Below are 16,668 nucleotides of genomic sequence, written 5' to 3'. Positions count from 1 at the left end.
CCGGTGCACGTGCCTGCGTCAGCGTGCCTGCCTTGCTCTGTCGGATCCCCGACGGCTCTTGTCTTATTCCCTTTGGGCAGGGCTCACAGTGAATATGAGTTTTCATGAAACACCCAAAGTCACCTGGAGCTATGAGGGACAAAACCAGAAATTTAAGTCAGCAATTTAATTAGTTATTAGTTATTAAATTAGGAGAAGAGTGCAAAGGAGAACCATTTGCTTTCTGCAAGATGATTTTCACCCTGTTTTTCTTCAGAAGGTTAATGCACATGCCTGGCGTACAGCTAAGACATAAAAATAGATTTTGCTAATATCTAACAACCACCTGAAGGCCTAATTTCCAAAGGTAGAAACCCAGGGAAAGTACATCTCGGAAGGCACATCTAAGTTAATGTATCTTCCTCTCCCTGTCTACCAGGGGAGGGGCTTTCTCTCCACCTGAAGGGAAGCAACGTTCTTGTGTTTGGGATTTTGCTGGACGTTATACACCAGCCAGCCGCTATGCGAGACGTGGCCCGTTGGCCTCTCCGCATGCTGTGTAGCAAATGTTCTGCCTCCTCCTCCGAGATGCCAATATTTCTGTATTTCTGACATTCCATTCTTTCAAGGTGAGGGAGACCCTGGCCGCAGAGACAGGGCTGAGCGTCCGCGTCGTGCAGGTGTGGTTCCAGAACCAGAGAGCTAAGGTAATCTGCTCCGTACTTCTGTCTGTCTCCGTGTGGCTGCTTTCCTGAAACAGTAGTCGGACACTGTACTTCCTGGCAGGGTTTCTAATCTCAATGCATCAAACAGAGTAGTTCCCCTGATTCAGAAATCCTGTGATCAGCGGTCCTTTCGGCCGCAGCAGCCCTGCAGAGGGGGAGAGGCAGGGAGCCTGTTTCTGTGAGATGGCTTTTGTGTTCCTAGTGGCCGTGACTGTCAGTCGGGCAGCCGTCTGCATGAAGAAATACCCTTCTTGTGTCTTTTGGTAAAAGCGGGTTCTTTAATTCATACTCATTTAACCCAGATACCAGAGTTCCTTTTAAATTTCAGAAAGAAATCTGCAAAGCACCCATGTGATTGGTCGAAGACAACATTGTGGCCCGTGGAGTGGAAGTCCTTCCTCACCTTTCCCAGTGCCCCACCCCTCCCTGTTACAGTCCCAAACCGTCACGTTGTCCTCTGGGTCCCCCCAGGTCTGTGTCCCCCCTGCCGTGGTCTTTTATTTATTTGAGACCTTTACTCATGTATTTTCCTGCCCCCTCCACATGCGTGTGTTAGTGGCCCATTTCTCTAGAGCCCTCATCTTCAGTGGGTGATAAATTCCTATCTCATTAGCCGATCATGTTGGTTAAGGTGGCATTTCCCCAGCTGAACTCCTCAGACCAGGGCTGTTGATGTGTGTGCCATGGTCCTTCATGGGAAGATCCTGACAGAATATATAAACTATGGATTCCTAAAGCAGAGAGCATATTTGAAGCTCTGAGAAGTCTTGCAGTAAAGAATTTGTTTTTTAAATCTAGTATTTCCTACACACACACACACACTCAAAGTTTATATTAATGTCTTACAGAACCCTGCTGTTTCACAGCACACAGTTTGAGAAACATGGGGTTGAAATGTTCCTTCTGGGAAATTTGTGTGTTAACAGGGTGCTTTGGGAGACCAGCTCCTTATCCGGAGGCGCGCATCTCCTGGTGGGCGTCTCGGCCACGAGGGCCAGCAGATAGGGGAGTGACGGGGTTGGGGGGAGGATCAGCCTCCTGACTCATCCCAAATCATCACACCCTGTCAGCAGGCCCTGGCTGCACATCTGAGCTGGGCTGCAGATCCCACATCCCCTCACTGATGCCGCACATAAAACTGTCACAACATAAGCAGCAAATTTTATTTGCGGAGAGGAAGTCTCTGTTCCTGCTAAGACCAGCCGCGCACCCCACCCCCCGCCAGCTGTCTGTCCGCGGGCAGATGTGCAAAGCCCTCAGCCTCTGCTCCTGAAGCGTGGTTCCCTGGTTCCTCTCCTGAGTAAAAGCCGGGGAAGGGGTCCCTCTGCTTTACCCACAAGCCATTTCTCCCTTGCCTCGCCCCGGGAACCTGCTGCCGGCCACCTGCCTTCTAACCCTGTGCTCCTCTCCTCGTCAGATGAAGAAGCTAGCCCGGCGGCAGCAGCAGCAGCAGCAGGACCAGCAGAACAGCCAGAGGCTGAGCTCCGGTAAGCTGCCGGGTGCTCCGGCCCGGCCTCGCCGCCGCCCTCGCCTCTCCTGCCAGAGGCCTCCGAAGACCTTGGAGTGACGTTTCTGGGCTCCAGGAAGCCCAGTCCACACCCGCTTGGGAGATGGGACCTGCCGGGAGGGACAGAATCATTAGAACTGTGAGCAGGCTGAGGGCGCCTGTCCAGAACAGCAGACTGGAAATGGCACTAACCTCGCCCCAGGCCCCCTTTCCCGGACCCTTCCCTAGTGTCAGGGCACTGTGTCTGGACGACCTGCAGACTCAGACACACGCCCAGTTTCTCATCCTGCCTGGCCCTCCTTCTTCCAGACAAATCAAAATAATAGAAGACGCCACTGTGACTTACCCCTTCCCAAAATAACAGAAAGTAGTCAGAATAATGATAGGGAAATAAAAATCCCCTCCTTTGTTGAGCACTTTTGCTCCCGCACATGCTGACCTGACTCAAACCACCCCCTGCCACCGAGGGGAGCAGAGAAGTTATTAACATTTCCATCTTACAGATGAGCACACAGAGGCTCTTCAAGACCAACCACTGTCCTAGATCCATAAAAGAGCTGGGACTGGACCCCGTCTCTCTGGTTCTAAGTTCCACTGGGCCGTGCCGCCTGGACTCACCCTTACCTCCATGTACCTTCATTTGTTGTTTTTAACAGAGGCAGTATGAGGTTTGGGGAGCGTGTGAAGAGGGGCAGCCTGTGGGACCCTTCAAGGAAGTTACAAGGAAAGAAGCAAGGATAACTCTGTTAGGCCAATGTCATCCTTAAAGGGATATGTTCCCCAACTCAGCCAACCATCCAGCAGAACTTCCTGAGTGGTTTGTTTGTGCCCTAGAGCAGGGGTTCTCACCCTTTAATGTGCACCTAAATCACCTGATTATTTGGTAAAGTATTGATTCTGTTTCTTAAGGCCTTGGTGGGCCGAGAGATTCTGCATTTTTAGCAAGCTCTCACTGCTGCTGGCCTGTGGACCATGCGTAGAAGGCTGTGGAATGTGTCAGTGGTGTCTGGCCCCTAAAGAGCCCCTTATCTCACGTGGACCTCACCCTGTGCCTGATAGCTAGGCTCAACCTAGAACTTGACTCTTGCAGCCAAGAGTTCCCTTAGCTTCTCATCTTCTACGCCAAATACTATTTCAATAGCAAGATAGATGCTCAAGGAGAGACATGAAGCAAGGACGTGAGCGCTGGGGTAGGGTGGAGCCCTACACTGGTCAGAAGACCTGAATTTGCCCCAGCTCCACCTGCAGTGCTGTTTGCTCTGAGACCTGCCTTTCCGCCTCCTTGTGCCTCAGGCTTGCATCCCTGAGGTAGGCTAACAGTGCCTGCTGGTCCCATCTCACAGCCCTCTGAACCTCAAAATGGGTCACAGATATGAGAGGACTTTAGGACAGGCCAAGCAAGTTGACTCCCATAAGCCAACACGCTCAAAGAGAGAAGAACACAACGAGGCATTATGAGGCGACAAACTCCTAGTGTTTGGAACTCTGAAGCATTCTACAGACAGCTCCTAGGGTAGACTTAAAAAGGTAGAGGCTGGTGGAAGATAAAATCTCTGAGAGTTAATGGACCCCATGTTCAGAGAACCACAGCCAGATGTGGATGCAGGAACTGAGTCCTCCTTTTCTGATAAAACTCTATGTACAAGCATAGCAAGTTGAGGTTCTACAGCACATACACACAATCTCCTGGAGTCTTCATATCGGCTCCATGAGGTCGGCTGGGTCGTGAGCCTCGCTTGACTGATGGGCTCCTAGTGGGAAGATGCTGGAAGGATCTCTAGATTCATCCACTCCAGTGGCTGCGAAACCAGTGGGTAGCATTCAAGTGCTTTTGTTTCAATGACATAGTTCAAAGAAGCTCTCCAAGTTCAGCTCCCTGACATCCCCATCCTTCAAGGTGATCCCCAATGGCCCATGGTAGGACGCGGGCTGGGAACCACTGATGGCACCTCAACCTTTCCATTCTACAAATGAGGAAATCAAGATCTAGAAAGCCAGAGATCTAGCCATGGTCACACAACTTGGGTGTCCACCAGCCAGTGGGGAGTGTTCTGTGCCCCTCCCTCCCAGAGTGGGATGCTGGGCTGCATGTGGAGAATGACCTTTCTTCTTCTTTGTCCCACAGCTCAGACAAATGGTGGCGGGAGCGCTGGGATGGAGGGGATCATGAACCCCTACACAGCGCTGCCCACCCCGCAGCAGCTCCTGGCCATCGAGCAGAGCGTCTACAGCTCCGATCCCTTCCGACAGGGTCTCACCCCACCCCAGATGCCTGGAGACCACATGCACCCCTATGGTAAGAGGGACTCAAGCCCCACAGGCACCTTGCACAACTTGCTTGCGTGAGTTTTTTGTTCCCACCCAGACACCTCTACACGGTTCCTACATGCTCACTGAAATTCCAGAGCAGAATAAGTGTCCCACAAGATACTGCTAGAATCACCTAACTGATGGCTACAGAGGAAAGACCAGCACACATATCCATTAGTAGTGTTTCCATTTATTCTCCTCTTCAAAGCTGCGTCTTTGTTCGTTTGAATAGGAGCTTCTGTGTTCATTGCAGACCTGTCTGTCGGGATTGAATTTCTCAAGTCTTCCATTTCACACCAGGAACCACACTTACACATTCACAGGCAACATCAGTGGTCTAGGCTGAGGCCTTAATTAAGCAAACTCTTACATAAGAAAAAAATATACAGAAAAAGCAGAGAAAACAAGTGTTCTAATTGGACTATCCTGTTACCGATACTAGTAGGTGTTCCGATATGATTCCTGGAACATAAACTGACTTGTGAAGTGAAGAGTACTCGTTCTCCAGTCCTGTCCCAGCGAAGTGCGGGATGCTTTAAATGCCGAGTGTAGGGACAGCTGAGGCCCCCAGCCTGCCCTGCTTGCTGCTTAAGCAGATGGACACAAGCTGGGGCCTGGGCACCCTGATGCGGTGGGCAGGCTCTGGTGTGGGAGGCTGAAGTTCAATCTCAGGGCCAAGTGGAGGCCGCTGCATCTGTATACAGGGAAGGGAAGTGGCCTTTGTGATACATTCGTCTGTGCTGTGAAATGTGGAGTCAGTAACCCTGATAGCTAAACACAAAGCTTTATTCAACGAGCCTTCGGAATGTCAGTGTCAGAGATGCACAGCTCAGCTCACAAATTTTGTCAACTTCTTTTTGGCCTTCATTAAAAAAAAAAATTCTATTGTTAAAGTCAGCCCTGTCTTCCCACGTGATGCATTCAGCAAAACTTTATCAAGAGCCGGCCCTTTGCAGGGACTTCACTGGCCAGCCTCCTTCATGCATGCTCACGCGGTTGTATATGCGTGCGCTCCAGTCGCAGCCCATCCCCTTTACTCCCTGTACCTGCCTTCACTCCGCGGCTGTGCAGAAACAGGGCAAAGGACTTTTTTTGCAAATTCTTACATCTTGAGAGTCCTAGGGGTCTTGTTACATAAAGGACTCCTGTGAAGCAGCCTTTAGTAAAATGAATAATTACAGCCACATGACACACCTTCTAAACTATGGTTTTCATCTCTCCTGTTTACTTAAAGTGGAGGTGGAATGTACCAGCCTCCAGGTCCTGGTTGTGGCGGTCCCCCAGCTGCTCCTCCATGGACCCTGCCGGTTTCTTTGTCAGAAATGTACACTGGTTGAGCGTGGGCACCTAACCTGCCTTCCCTTCGCAGCACACATCTGGGGACACGCGTGCTGTTAGAAGGGACAAGTGTTATCACCAGAGGTTTCATGAGCATCCTTCGCAGAGCTGGTGTTTGTTTCCTTAGCGTCCTTCCTTCAAGAACCATTTTCCTGGCCAGAGAGCTCTCAGAGCCCTGCCCCTGTCTCTCCAGCCGGTGGTGCTGTGTCTCGCCCACTCCCCACCCTCACCGGTTAAACATGCTGACATTGGCGTATGCGGCACTCAGTTTAGCATCGTGTGGTCTCCTACCCAGTTCAGGTCATTCTCAGTTGTTGCAGTTTAGACATGAGCCCTCTAAGGAGACTGGAGATCTTTTGTGGACAAGGATTATGGTCCTTCCTCTTCTTCTGTGTAGCTCTTCCCTACCCCCCACCCCCTGCCCAGCACCCAGTAGAAAGCTTCCCCGCCCCCCCGGGGGGGTGGGGGGAGATGCTCAGACCCACTCGTTGAATTCAGTTGCATTTCCCGAGCGCCAAGTGGCTCTGCTTCTCCCAGACCCTCATGCTTGTCTTTCATCTCCATTTCAGGTGCCGAGCCCCTTTTCCACGACCTGGATAGTGACGACACCTCCCTCAGTAACCTGGGTGACTGTTTCCTAGCAACCTCCGAAGCTGGGCCCCTGCAGCCCAGAGTGGGGAACCCCATCGACCACCTGTACTCCATGCAGAATTCTTACTTCACCTCTTGAGTCCTCCCCTCGAGTCCTGTGGCTAGGCTCCCGTGATGGAACCAGCCGTGTGACGTGAGGGGTCGGCTGGCTTTTGGAGGGGGAGGCCAGGGAAGAGGTGGGTGGGCAGGGAGTTTTGTCGGGGATGCTGTTGTATCATGCTGTGGTGTAGCTCGGCATTTCCAAAGACTGAATACATTACGGATTGCATAGTTTAATGTTTCTAATAAGAGTCTTAGTGTTAGGTATGAAGATGAGTTTATCCTTAAGGACAGGGACTTTTAATATAGGCATTCTCATGCAAACTGGGTACCTAGAGACTCCTAACAGCTTCCCCCCATTTTGAGGGATGCTCTTGTCAAGAGGTGCATATGTCTACCCATCCACACACCCATAGACAGACAGACAGACAGACAGACAGATAGATAGATGTGTGTGTGAGTGTGATATATCTTTCAAACTTTATCATCAAAGTTTATTCCTAATTATAACAGACACCAACTGTACAGCAGAAAGTAACTTTATTTTCAGTGTGAACTATATTTAAGGAAATGCTTGATGCACTTAAGTTATAAAACGAGATAATTTACTTTTATAAACTTTATTTTTAGTTGGAAGAGATTTGTGGGCAGGGCAGTGAGTGCTGCTCCACCGAGGCCCGTAGCTTTGAGTGCTTGAGTCAGTTCTGTTTTCAGAGAGTGTCATCGAGGTCTGGAGAGCAACTCTGTGTGGCTGACAGCCCTCACCCGTGGATTCTTGCTGTTTGAGGTTGAACCACTGGGCTTCGAAGGGACAGAACAATCCCTGATCGTGTCCTTCAAGAACTTAAAGCCTAGACTCTTTGGCTTTTCCTTGAAATGTGGACACGTGGCTCTTGGGTAGCACTGGGAAAGTCAGTTCTGCTCTTGAACTTCAGTATCTGCAAGTGTGGGATGAGGCTGATAGCATGTACCTACCTCACTGGGGACACTGAAGCTTAATTCACCCCCAGGACCCATGAGCAGAGCTGAAACTAACATCTAGTATTTTCCTAAAATCCAACGAGCCCAACCAGCCACTTGGCAAAGGAGGACACCTGGGGCTGCTGAGCAAGGACTTGAGGGTCACTCTGCCTGCCACAGCCCCTTCTGCAAAGCCTGGGCTGCAGGCACCAGCTCAGGGCAGCTCAGGGGGGTGCCAGAGGCCTTCAGTGGGGAGGCGGCTGTGACCGATGGGCTGCACAGGGCATCGTGGTGTTCTAGACCAGGGGCTGGCAGACTGCAGCCTACAGACCTGCATTTTATGGTCTGCCCCCTAAGAAGAGTCTTCACATTTTTAAAAAGTTGTAAAAAAACAAAAAGGAGAAGAATATGCAACAGATTGGATGTGGCCCAGACAGCCTGAAGCAGTTACTATCTGTACTGTCTGGATCTTTATATAAAAAGTTTGCTGACCCCTGTCCCAGAGGCTCTGTTTGCTAACAGCCTCTTGGAGCTCATAGAGACAGAGGAGGTCCAGGTGGAAACCCAGGTATCCTCCGTCCAGCGCTTTCCTGACGCTGCACACAGAAGACCCAGCTGCCATTGTACATGGGGACAGTTCCGCCCCTGTCCTCCCATGTGGTGCTAGGACGGGCCACTTCTGTGGTAGGAGGCTTCCCGAGAAACCAGAGCGGGTTGATGGGGAAGACGGAGGACATCTCTGAGAGGGGCCAGGACAGGCTCGGCCTCACTCCTGGGGATGTCACCCATCACCAGACCCCGGACCAAACCGCTGGTCCCCATCGCTCTCTGCATGGCCAGAGGGGACGCACCCCCTGATGGGCTGAGTCTATGTTGTGTGATTTTTGTGCTCTTTTTTTATAATTTATGCAAACCACCAAGAAACCCAAACCAGTCTGGTGAGTGAAAATCGTGCAGATGCTGTAATGGCCCCGCAGGCTTCCGTGGTGAGGATCAGATGGAGAATGTAGCAGACTCTTTGTGAATGAAAACGAATAGAGATCCTTACTCCACTCCTTAATGGCGTACCAAGATGAAATTAAAAACCTCTTACAAATGAGTTGGTGTTTATTCAGGGGCAGGGCTGGTGGGCAGGGAACTGGGGAACCTGAATGTTTTTGTCAACAGGGACGTGGAAGAAGCTTTACATGAAGGGAAAGAGTGACTGAGTGTCTAGAGCAAAATATAAGGAGGAAGTGGCTTTTACCCTCCTGCCAACAGGGACTCAGAGACCTCAGTCCTTACACACACCCCTCCCTCCTCCCCAAGAAGGTGGCACCAGGAGCATTCCATCCTCACCAGCAAGCTCATTCCCTCGATACAGAGCAGTTTTTGATACACATCATGAGAACATTTGCTTAGGAATCGGAGCGGAGTCATGGGGCAGGAGGAAGTTTCTTCACGCAGGTCCAAAGGCAGATGTCTTGCCAGGATCAGGGTCATAGCAACAGACAGTGGCTCCCCTGATAGATTCTCCCACAATTCTCAGCAATTTTAAATGTGGTATATGGATGGGTGATGATTACGTTTATGGAGAAAAGAGGTCAGGAGACATTATGGCTGTAAGACCACAAGACATACTCAAAGGGGGGCACCGTTGTTTTGTATGTTTCCTCACCCACCTGCAACTGTTCAGACCCTCCCACCCTCACCTTGAGCTCATGCACCCCATGTTAGAGGTTAGCTCCCCTCTCACTTAGGGCCTGGAAGGAGAGAAACCGGGAGGGTGGAGCCCACCCAGGAAGCCTCTATCTCAGACTGGCCTCCCCCGGGCCAGCCCTGGTTTCACCTCCAGCTTCCAGAGAGCGCATGGGTCTGAGACCTTCACCCCTTGTGTCTGCCTAAGTGACAACTACTCATCCCGCAGGATCAGCCTAGACTTGGCCTTCTCAAAGCAGTCTGCAGAGCTGTGTGCAGGGACGGGGCTAATGCTGCCTTCTGTGACCACCCCTCCCTATTTGATAATCACTCAAACACAATGGAAATTTATATTTTTGCTCACATGCAAGCTCTGGGAGGGAACTCGTGTTAGAAGGGCACCTGTCTTCCGTCCAAGATTTCACAGGGGATTGGTGTTTCCTTTCTTCTTCTCTCTTTCCCCTTCCAGCTGAAAGGGGGGGCACGCCTAGATCGGATCCAGCTCCTCCCCCTTACTGACTGCATGGCCTTGGGCCAGCTACTTCCCCCTGCTGAGCCTCTGAGTCCTCAGCCACTGGACAGGCAGGGTACTTGTCGCGGCTGCCTCAGAGGGGTTAGGAGGATAAGTGAGAAAGCCCATGCGAAGCACTTTGCCCTGCACTGGGCACGTGGTGAGCATCCAATGTGTGTTGGCTACTGCGCCAGGGGCCACACCCTGCTCTCGGGGTCTGGTCACTGGTGAAAGGCTTACGGGAGTCTCAGACCATATTTAAGGAAGAAGAAAAACACACCCACCCTGGTTCACTGGATATAAGGAGGCTCCTAGTCTCACTGTAGCTTCTTTAAATCTCAGCATTGGGTCTTCCGTAGCCGGATTTACAGTTGTCGGGGAGTGGTCTGTTTTGTTTTATTTTTTAGAGGCACACAGATAAAATTCCAGTTCCAAAGGCACCTTAAGAACTGACTCCCAAGGAGAAGCAGTCAGGTCATGGGAGTTTTCTGCAGCCATCTGTCACCTGGGGGCTTAGACGTTAGGGCAGAGATGAGGGTGGGAGCCCAGATCCACAGGCTGAGAAGGAGAGTTCCAGGTGGACCTCACAGGAATCAAAATTGGGAAGACAGAGGAAAGAATTTGTCAGTTCCAAACTTAAAGAATAATGGCAGAGCTGAGACTTTCCTCATCCCTTCCAGTGCCCTCCCCTCATCGAGTAAGTAGTTTGGTGTCTCCTCTCTACAATGTCTTGTTCTAACTGCCATGGGTGGAAGGGATCTGATAAATGGATGTCCTTCAAGGTGCTCACTGATAAGGTCTAGAGAAGTTGCTTAAAATATCTCATAATGCAAAATGGCTTCAGAGTCAAAGGAGTGGGCCACTGACCCTCAATCAACACGTGCTTATTAAGCTGATTGTGGACATTTGCTGCTTTCTGGCCATCCAGCCTCCACGCACTCTACTGATAGCATCACCTTGATTTCCTTCAGGGCTTTGACCTTTCTTCATCATGGGTAGACTTTGTGGGACTATAAACCAGGGTGACCTGGGCTGTTGTGACCAAGGAGCAGGGACACATAACCAAAGATCGGCCAACAACCCCCTCCCAGGACTCGCATCGGAGAGAGCGGCTCAGAGTTGGGCACTTGTTTGGAGTGAGTTCATCCTGGAGGTGCTGCTGATGAGGTGTCCAAACCGTTCTTGCCGTCTGGACCCCAGAGTTGCCCTGCTCCCCATCTTTTGCCAAGACTGGGTTCCGGATACCTTATGATTCTGTGAGGAATCTTCTGTGCTCTTCCAGTAAAGACCCTTTTTACTCAAGTTAGCCTGAGTTGGTTTTCATTACTTGCAGTTAAAAAACAAAACGAACAAACAAACAAACCCAACAAAACAAAACAAAACCTTGACAAAAGCTGCATACCTAAAATTTGTGTGGCGTTTTGCATTGTACAAAGGGGTGTGTGTGTGTGTGTGTGTGGTCCTTACCACCGCTCTCTGGATTGGATTGGACTGGTGTTACTTGCTTCCTTTTATAGATCAGAGAAATTAAGCCCAAGGCTGCAGAGCTATTTAGGGTCAGAGTTCAGTTTCTAATTCATTTCTCCTGGCTTTCAGTTTTCTGATTGTTCCCCTAACCCTGACTTCTAAGTGACAGGACGTTTAGAAACAAATGTGTGCCCAGGTGCTGCGAGAGGTCTAGAGAAGTCATGATACCCTTCTTGGTACCTCCAAGGAGCCTAAGATCTAGCTGAAAGAAAAAGATGTGCACACAAACTCAACATATATGCCTATATATGCCAGGTGTCAGATTAATTTGGGCATTCTAGAAAGAGAGAGGTTATTGGGAAAAGGGAAGGACAGAAGAGGCTTTACCAAGAAGGAGGGGCTTGGACTGAGCCTTCAAAGATGGATAGAATTTAGGAAGATAGAGAGAAAGAGGGAGGATGTTCTAAACAAAAGGTAGGTACTAGTACAGAGGAAAGGCTGCAAGGCATGTTCAAGTGCAGATGCAGAGAGACCGTTCTGGTTGGAGGAGAGGGTTGACTGGTGGTGGAATCTGAGGCACTGAATGAGGTTGATGGTGAAAGTGTTGGTGACAGGAGCTTATTGCCAGTGATTTACCAACACGGATCGAAGACATCCTATTTCAAGGTGTGGCTGAGGCTGCTAGTCATTCCCCTTATTCTATTCTCTCCTAAAATAATACCCTCCATTTTAGGTACCAGGTGACTAGGAATAAAGCTACATTTCTCAAACTCCAGTGCAGTTAAGTGTGCTCATTTGACTAAGTCCTGCCTGGTGAGATGGCATCTTTGAGGTACTTTCCTGAAAAGACAACTGGCAATGGTCCTTCCCCTCTTCTTCCATGTCACCTTCTTATTCCTGGATGGAATGCAGATGTAATGGCTGGAACCGGAGCAGCTATCTGAGGCTGTGAGATGAATTTGTGAATGGAGGCCATACGTGGTGTCACAGCAAGGTCAAAGGAGCCTGGGTTCCTGAGGACTTAGGAGAGCTTTGCTGTCAGTTCTAACCCTGAACTCTCTCTGTTCCCATGTCTCTGTGAGAGGGAAAAAATAAACTTCTTTCTTTTTTTAAGTTGTTATTATTTTGTATTTCTTTGACTCATAGTCAGATCTAATCCTGACCCAGTTAGGAAGAAATCTAGGCCCATTTTTTTTCCCCTCGTGGGAATAAAAAGTGGAATGTCCCAACAGTGTATTCCTACGTAATGGGAGTGAACCAAGGCAAAGCAGGTAGAGGGTGGAACGATCGTCTGGTGACTTTAGAATATACAGATGATCTAAAAAGCACAGACTCGAGAGCTGGGTCCTTTGTCCCTTAAAGAAAAGGATGTCTGGGTGGTTTGCTTGTTTGTTCACCTCATCACAAACTTCCCTAAACAGCTTGCGTAGATTTGGGCATCTACAGTCAACGTGGAGCTTGATCAGATTACCCAGCTTCCAGAAGGAGAATGAATGGGCAACTCTATACTCTGTTTCCTACATACCTCAATTTTGGCTACCAGGGCAACTTTAAAAGTCATTTATATTCATATTCACAATTCAAGCTATTCACATATGTATGTATACACACATGCATATATATGTATACACACAGCCATACTTAACGTTACTTACATACACCTACATACGTACCTAGTATTTATACACACATACGTACACACACATATTTATGAGAAGGTTTGGCCTGAAGTCACACGCCCATCCTGGCCAGGTATCTTCTCTTAATCCTAGCCCTAAGCTATAGTTTGGACAAAGCCTGAGAATGGTTATATGTGTCTAACAGGGGATCCAGGAGACATGTGAGCTGAAAAGGTTCAAAACGCTCTTTTGTTTCTTGTAATACACAAATTGCTTCTTTCCAACCATCTGCTGTAACCCGGGGGAGAAAGCAGGAAACAGGAGGCTGAAATGTCATTCCAAGAAAGTTTGCTCCTGCTCTGAAGCTAGGGAAAAGACATAAAGGCACCTAAGTCATCAGGGCTATCTCATTCCACCTTGAACAGACAGGCTTGGGTGGAGGACCTATCTAATGGCATTAGAAGAGGACTGTGGCATTTGGGAGGCCAAATGGCCTTGACCCATCACAAATCATACGTCGTGCCAGAAACAAGCTACTTTTGGATTTTAGAGAGGAAACTTCGTTCCTCTGGACTCATGTTTCTGTGAGGAGAATTCCACTAGAGAAACACTCCTGGCTTCATTCCTCCCCCCAGCTTGCTTCTCCCGGAAGGAGGAGGATAAAGTAGCTGATGGACGGTTTGGGGAAAGTTGCTGAGCATGCGTGTCTCAGCCGAGTCTGTGGATCTTTGGTGTCTACTTGTGGTCTGGACTCAGCTTTAGGTGTTCTTGGTTCATCCATGTGGACGGTTCCTGGGACAGAAGTGCAGCTTGGGGAACAGTTCCATTCCAGAGGACTGTGTTAGAGATCTTGAATGTGGCTACAGATCTAACTTCATTCTTTAATTAGATTTACCAATAAAGCTGATTTAAAAACAATTTCCTCTTGGCTGGTTGCTTTGTAATAATTGCCAGCTGGTCACAAACTTGGGAAGCAACACCAATGTTGTTATTTATTATTTCCCCCAAACTCCAACAATTAAGTACCCATTAGGCCTACCATAAAAAGTCCAGCATCTGGGTGGCAAATCTAAATTAGTTATTTATTCATTCATCCACTCAACACTACAAACTATCTCTGTGCCAGTCACCAGGCGGGAGTAGAGAGGAGGAGTTTTAGTTTGAAAACTCGGCTTTCCAAGAAATATATCTGTCTTTATTTTCTATATGGCCACCCGTGTCTAGTTTCAGTCCCTTTTCCACCAGGCTGGGTTTTCCTCTCCAACCCCACTGCCATGTCATAGTCTTGGGTCTCGGGCAGGGTCCATGTAGGCGAAGAGGAAGAGGAGGGGCCCATCTGGTGTGGTCACTCTGCCATCATCTGGAGATGCCCATCACTGCAGCCCCTGCCGTCTTTATCTCTTTCATTGCCATCATGGTCCTGACACATCTTGCAAGGACTTCTCTTGGGTCTTCTGATAACCTCTCTAGGAAGCCTGTGCAGTCTCCCATCCTCTCCTCTTCTCCTAACCAAGCCAGGGACCCCCTTTATAATCTGAGAAAAAGCTTTTTTTGAATCAAGACATTTTCTCCATGTCCTGCCTCCTTACTCCTTTGCCTTTGTTGAATTCTCCTTCAACAAAATAAAATAATATTTTAGAGCTGCCTATTTTCCTTCCTCACTGGGTTCTGGAAATAATTAATCTTTCCCCACAGAGTATTGTTCTAGCGGGTGAGAAGAGGTTTGTAGATAGATCGTTATGATATCACTAGACTTTTAACAAAGAGGTAGGCTGAGTTCCACAGAGGCAAGGTGGGAGAAGGGTTAGGAATGACATCATGGTGGAGGGGATATTTAATCGGGGCCTTGAAAGATGAGGGGAATGCCAGGGATACAGGGAAGAGGAAATAATTAGAGCAGAACACAGTATTTAGGGGGAAGACGGCTATTGTGGCTTAAATACTGGAGGCGGGGGAAGGGGGATTGGGGAATGGCTGACCCAAGGCTGTGAAATTAAATTACAGCTGAGGGGACTGGAAAGGACCTCAGATGCCTCCTTAACAGATGGGACGTTGTCCACCAGGCATCAGAAATCATTCAACTCAACAAAACTTTCCTGAGCATCTACTGGCCAGAGGCCCCGTTATGGGATGCCGTAAAGATAAAGACGTAGCTTTCATCCTTATAAAGCTTAGAGGTTAGTAAGGAGGCAAGGCATATTATTCAATATTTTTAGTATATTTATTTAAGAAAATGTCTGACAATTGACTTAACAATCTACATGAGACAACTAGATATAAAACAAACTCCAGTCAGCAGCATAACAGAGACCTAATTATAGTTCCCAGTGAGTCAGGGCTCCACCATGGCAGCCAACTGGGTCCTCCAGCCCCCGACAGTCAGACGTTTGGAACGCCTTGGGGATGGATTAAACTTTTCCCTCGTTGTTCAGACATGGACCAGTGGAGACACGGGCACAGCTTGGACAGACAGGACTTCAGTTCTTTATTTTCATTCCACTGAGATGGGGAAACCAATGTGGGAGAAGAGCCAGAGCCCTCTGGACTCCGGAATGCTTCATTGTTCCGCCACTTACAGCCACACGTTTCCCCCCTCAAATCTCTGTCTCTTATCACTAAGTGGGGATAAAGACGCCTGGTTGCCAGATTGGGGTGAGGAGCAGAAGTGCAGGATCAGGAGCAGCGTGGAATCTGGGGGGAAGTTATTGCAGTCACTCTGGGCCAAGTCATGGCCCGGTGCAGGGGGGCAGGGGAGGGGAGGGAGGGGCACTAACTGGAGGAACGACTTGGTGGCACAAGTCACTGGAGGTGACCACTGATCAGAGAAGCGGAGAAGAGGAAGGTGTTAAAGACATCTTGGGCCCGAGTAACAGGAAACATGGTGATGCTTTTAAAAATGGAGAACACCCACTAAATCTTCTGTTTTCCTTTGTGGAGGAAGATTGTCTTTGATGAATACAGACTCTGCACGCGGAACTGGGTTTGAACCAGGCTTTCCGTGCTGTCAGGCTCGTGTCTGGGGTTCAGCCCAGCCAGGTGAGCAGCTCAGAGGGAGCTTTTCTCGGGGGGCTGTCCATGCCTGCCTGGATTCCAGGGCTGTTGCTGAGAACTCTGGCAGCAGGAAGCCAGGAGGCTCAGAGATGGGGACCTTCGATGGGGGGGGGTAGTTTCTCAGGGAACTGACGTTCTCCTCGGGTGCAGGAGGGTGGGGAGAGGAGAAAGGATGAATTCAGAATCGACCTTCTTGTAGGGACTGGAACATTCCATCAACAACCCCTCCTTTGTCCTCAGATCTGGCCTGATGGCCTGTCTGAGATTTGCTGGGAGATTACCTTTCAGGTGGGGAGTTCCACGTGAAGTTCTCAGGGGAGGGCAAGAGCCTGCTCTGAGTGATCTTGTGTTCATTACCTTTGCAAAGGCAGGCAGAGGCCAACGCTTGGAGTTAAATGGAGGGGTTTCTGGCCAAGAGAACAGTCGGTATGGGGCAGGGAAATGACTCAGACCAGGGCCTCTGCTCCCCTGATCATCAGACGGTGAACTGAGGCTGCAGGGTACTCCGCTGTCCATTCGGAATATAATCTGAGCCACTTGTGTCATTTAAATGTTTCCATTAGCCATGTTAAAACAAAAACAACAACAGGAAGCAATGGATGACATTGACTTTAATCTTATGTTTTATTAAATCCAATATATTCCAAATAGTATTTTTTGTCCCACCAGCCACATTTCAAGTGCTCAGTGGTCAAAGTTGGGTCTGCTGGATGGGACAACGCACATTTAGATAATTTGGGCCAAAATTCAAATACCGAGCAAGTGGCAAAAAGGAAGCCTTCGCAGTTCTAGCGTGAAATCTCCGAACAAGTGTCTGCCTGCACTGCAGCCGCG

At 49.2% G+C, this 16,668-nt stretch overlaps 1 protein-coding gene across 2 annotated transcripts in view; it reads left to right on the top strand.

Moving 5' to 3' along the window:
- Nucleotides 1-8,590, top strand: part of LMX1A (LIM homeobox transcription factor 1 alpha) — a 133,544-nt gene extending 124,954 nt beyond the window's left edge. For both annotated transcript variants that reach the window (XM_074349742.1, XM_074349741.1), the window contains exons 6-9: nucleotides 609-686; nucleotides 2,122-2,191; nucleotides 4,337-4,507; nucleotides 6,429-8,590. In XM_074349742.1, the coding sequence (XP_074205843.1) occupies nucleotides 609-686; nucleotides 2,122-2,191; nucleotides 4,337-4,507; nucleotides 6,429-6,589 (480 nt within the window). In that variant the 3' untranslated portion in view covers nucleotides 6,590-8,590. The remainder of the gene's footprint in view (nucleotides 1-608; nucleotides 687-2,121; nucleotides 2,192-4,336; nucleotides 4,508-6,428) is intronic.
- Nucleotides 8,591-16,668: the final 8,078 nt, after the last annotated feature.

Source organism: Camelus bactrianus, chromosome 21 (assembly GCF_048773025.1).
Source record: "Camelus bactrianus isolate YW-2024 breed Bactrian camel chromosome 21, ASM4877302v1, whole genome shotgun sequence".
Taxonomy (NCBI): domain Eukaryota; kingdom Metazoa; phylum Chordata; class Mammalia; order Artiodactyla; family Camelidae; genus Camelus; species Camelus bactrianus.
Note: the sequence above shows the minus strand (reverse complement) of the source record. Positions and strands in the feature narration are given on the sequence as shown.